This window comes from Montipora foliosa, chromosome 14, assembly GCF_036669935.1.
Source record: "Montipora foliosa isolate CH-2021 chromosome 14, ASM3666993v2, whole genome shotgun sequence".
Classification (NCBI taxonomy): domain Eukaryota; kingdom Metazoa; phylum Cnidaria; class Anthozoa; order Scleractinia; family Acroporidae; genus Montipora; species Montipora foliosa.
The window spans coordinates 24,279,253-24,281,657 of NC_090882.1; the positions used below are offsets into that span (position 1 = coordinate 24,279,253).

General features: G+C 43.2%; 1 protein-coding gene across 1 annotated transcript in view; it reads right to left on the reverse strand.

Annotated features, from left to right (window-relative positions):
* Positions 1 to 316: 316 nt before the first annotated feature.
* LOC137984544 (ankyrin-1-like) overlaps positions 317 to 2,405 on the reverse strand; it is a 15,027-nt gene continuing 12,938 nt past the window's right edge. Inside the window, exon 5 of the mRNA XM_068831710.1 lies at positions 317 to 1,678. Within this exon, the coding sequence (XP_068687811.1) occupies positions 317 to 1,678 (1,362 nt within the window). The remainder of the gene's footprint in view (positions 1,679 to 2,405) is intronic.

Consider the following 2,405-nt stretch of genomic DNA (forward strand, 5'->3'; position numbering starts at 1 on the left):
TTTAGTGACCCGCCGCCATCTGGGCGTAAATCTCCGCTAACTTAGAACCGTTTAATATTGAAAGGGGTCTCTCCTCTGTTGTTCCTCAGGTTGATCTTGTGAAATGGCAGAAAACCCGGAAAGAGCGTAGAGATGAGGAGTATTTCCGACTGGTCTTGCATTTGCCTCGCTTTTAAGCAAAAGCTTGACGAAAGGTTCGTCCTTTAAGGTAACTGCTTTATGAAGAGGGGTTACTCCCGACCGGCCTAGGATATTCACGCCCGCCATGATTTCACGCAATAGCTTGACGAGACAGACGTCCCTTTCCTTGACAGCTTTATGAAGAAGGGTTTCTTTCGACCAGTCTCGAATATTCACATCCGCGTTGTTTGACTGCTCTATAAATAGGTGCTTCTCTCGACCAGTATTGAATATCCACACTCGCCATGTTTTCAAGCAATAGCTTGATGAGAGGTACGTCCCGTTGGGTGACTGCTCTATGAAGAGCGGTTTCTCCCGACCTGTCTCGAATATTCACAGTTGCCTTGTTTTGAAGTAATACCTTGACGAGAGGTACGTTCTTTTGGGTGACTGCTTTATGAAGAGGGGTTTCTCCCGACCGGTCTCGAATATCCACAAACGCCAAGTTTTCAAGCAATAGCTTCACAACAGGTACGTCCTTTTGGATGACTGCTTTATGAAGAGGGGTTTCTCCCGACCAGTCTCGAATATTCACAGTCGCCTTGTTTTCAAGCAATAGCTTGACGAGAGGTGCGTCCTTTTGGGTGACTGCTTTATGAAGAGGGGTTTCTCCCGACCAGTCTTGAATATCCACATTGGCCTTGTTTTCAAGCAATAGCTTCACGAGAGGTACGTCCTTTTGGGTGACTGCTTTATGAAGAGGTGCTTCTCCCTCTTCATCTTGAATATCCACACCCGTCTTGTTTTCAAGCAATAGCTTGACGAGAGGTACGTCCTTTTGCGTGACTGCTTCATAAAGAATGTTTTCTCTTGCCTTTCTTCTCAGTTTGGTGTGGAATCCAGTATGAACAAGCAACTGTGAAATATTGAAGAAGCCTTGACGAACGGACAACAATAGCGGCGCATTTCCCTCATTGTCCTGAATATTCAAATCAGCTCCATGCTCCAAAAGCAGTTTAGTCACCACATAATTATTGCTAGATGCTGCAAAAAGCAAAGGTCCCTCTTTACCTGGGACTGTTTGAGCATTTACGTCTGCCCCAAGATCAATCAGGGTCTTGATTAACGCACCAGCGGACATCGGACTCGCCAACAGCAATGGTGTGATGTTGCTCTTTGCAGCGACATTGACATCAATACCATAAGTCAAAACGAGCTCAATCACTTTCTCTACATCACCGCTCTTGGCGCACGAGTGCAGCTCATTTAGTGTTTCATCAATTTCAACCAAACTTCGGTACAGTTTTTCAATATCAGCATGACCTGGTTTTCTGCAATCAAGAGCTGATAGAATATCAACAGCTGATTTGCCCCGGAAAAAGGACGAGTTATTACTTATTGTTTGGGATTTCATCTCTTCCACAAAGTTCTCTAGATAGGTACTTGCTTTATAAACACTGTCATAGTCTCCTTGTAAGACGGCTGTCTGTAGTAGATTAAATCCTGAATGGCTGTCCGTACGCAAAAAAGCTCTTTTTGTAAATGTCCTGAGACTGAGCTGGAACAAAACGTGTCAAATATCAATTAACTTCGTAACGACAGTATTACGCCATGGATAACGAGGCCCATGCAAGCCTTCCCTTTGAATTAGGGTGCATTCCTTTTGGATGATCCGAAAAAGGAGCACTGATCCGAGATCACTTGGATCATGCTGCATCAAAGGAACCGAAAAATCCTTTCCCAGGGTGGATTTATCAGTTGCTTTGTTGCACCGTGATCCAAGTGATCTTAGATCAGTGACCCTTTTTCGGATCATCCCAAAGGAACGCACCCTTAGACTTAACTTAGCCCCCTTCTCCTTCCTTTGGGACATTATACATCTCATTTCAGTTAAAAAATGGTTTGAGTTTAGAAGCAACATACACGTTACGCACACATTATTTAAACACGGGTGTTTTAAATGGATTGAAACTTGAAAAAACTCGCTAAATTTTCAAGTTTGGAGACACTGTCCTTATAAAGTTGCCAAATATTAAATACAAATAGCTCTTTGTGCCATAAATATATATCATCTCTTGTCAGTGGGTTGGCCAAATCTTATTCGCACAAGCCACCTTAATTAAAGAGTTTTTCAGTTGTTTTGACTCATTCAAGGTGACAAGTTGCTAACCCGTGTACAGTAATACAATGGGGCCTTTGCAGCTGGCGATCACGTGGTATAAAAACCGCCATACTGGAGAGCAAATTGCGCACTGGAACATCTAAAACAAAGAAAATTTAAATTA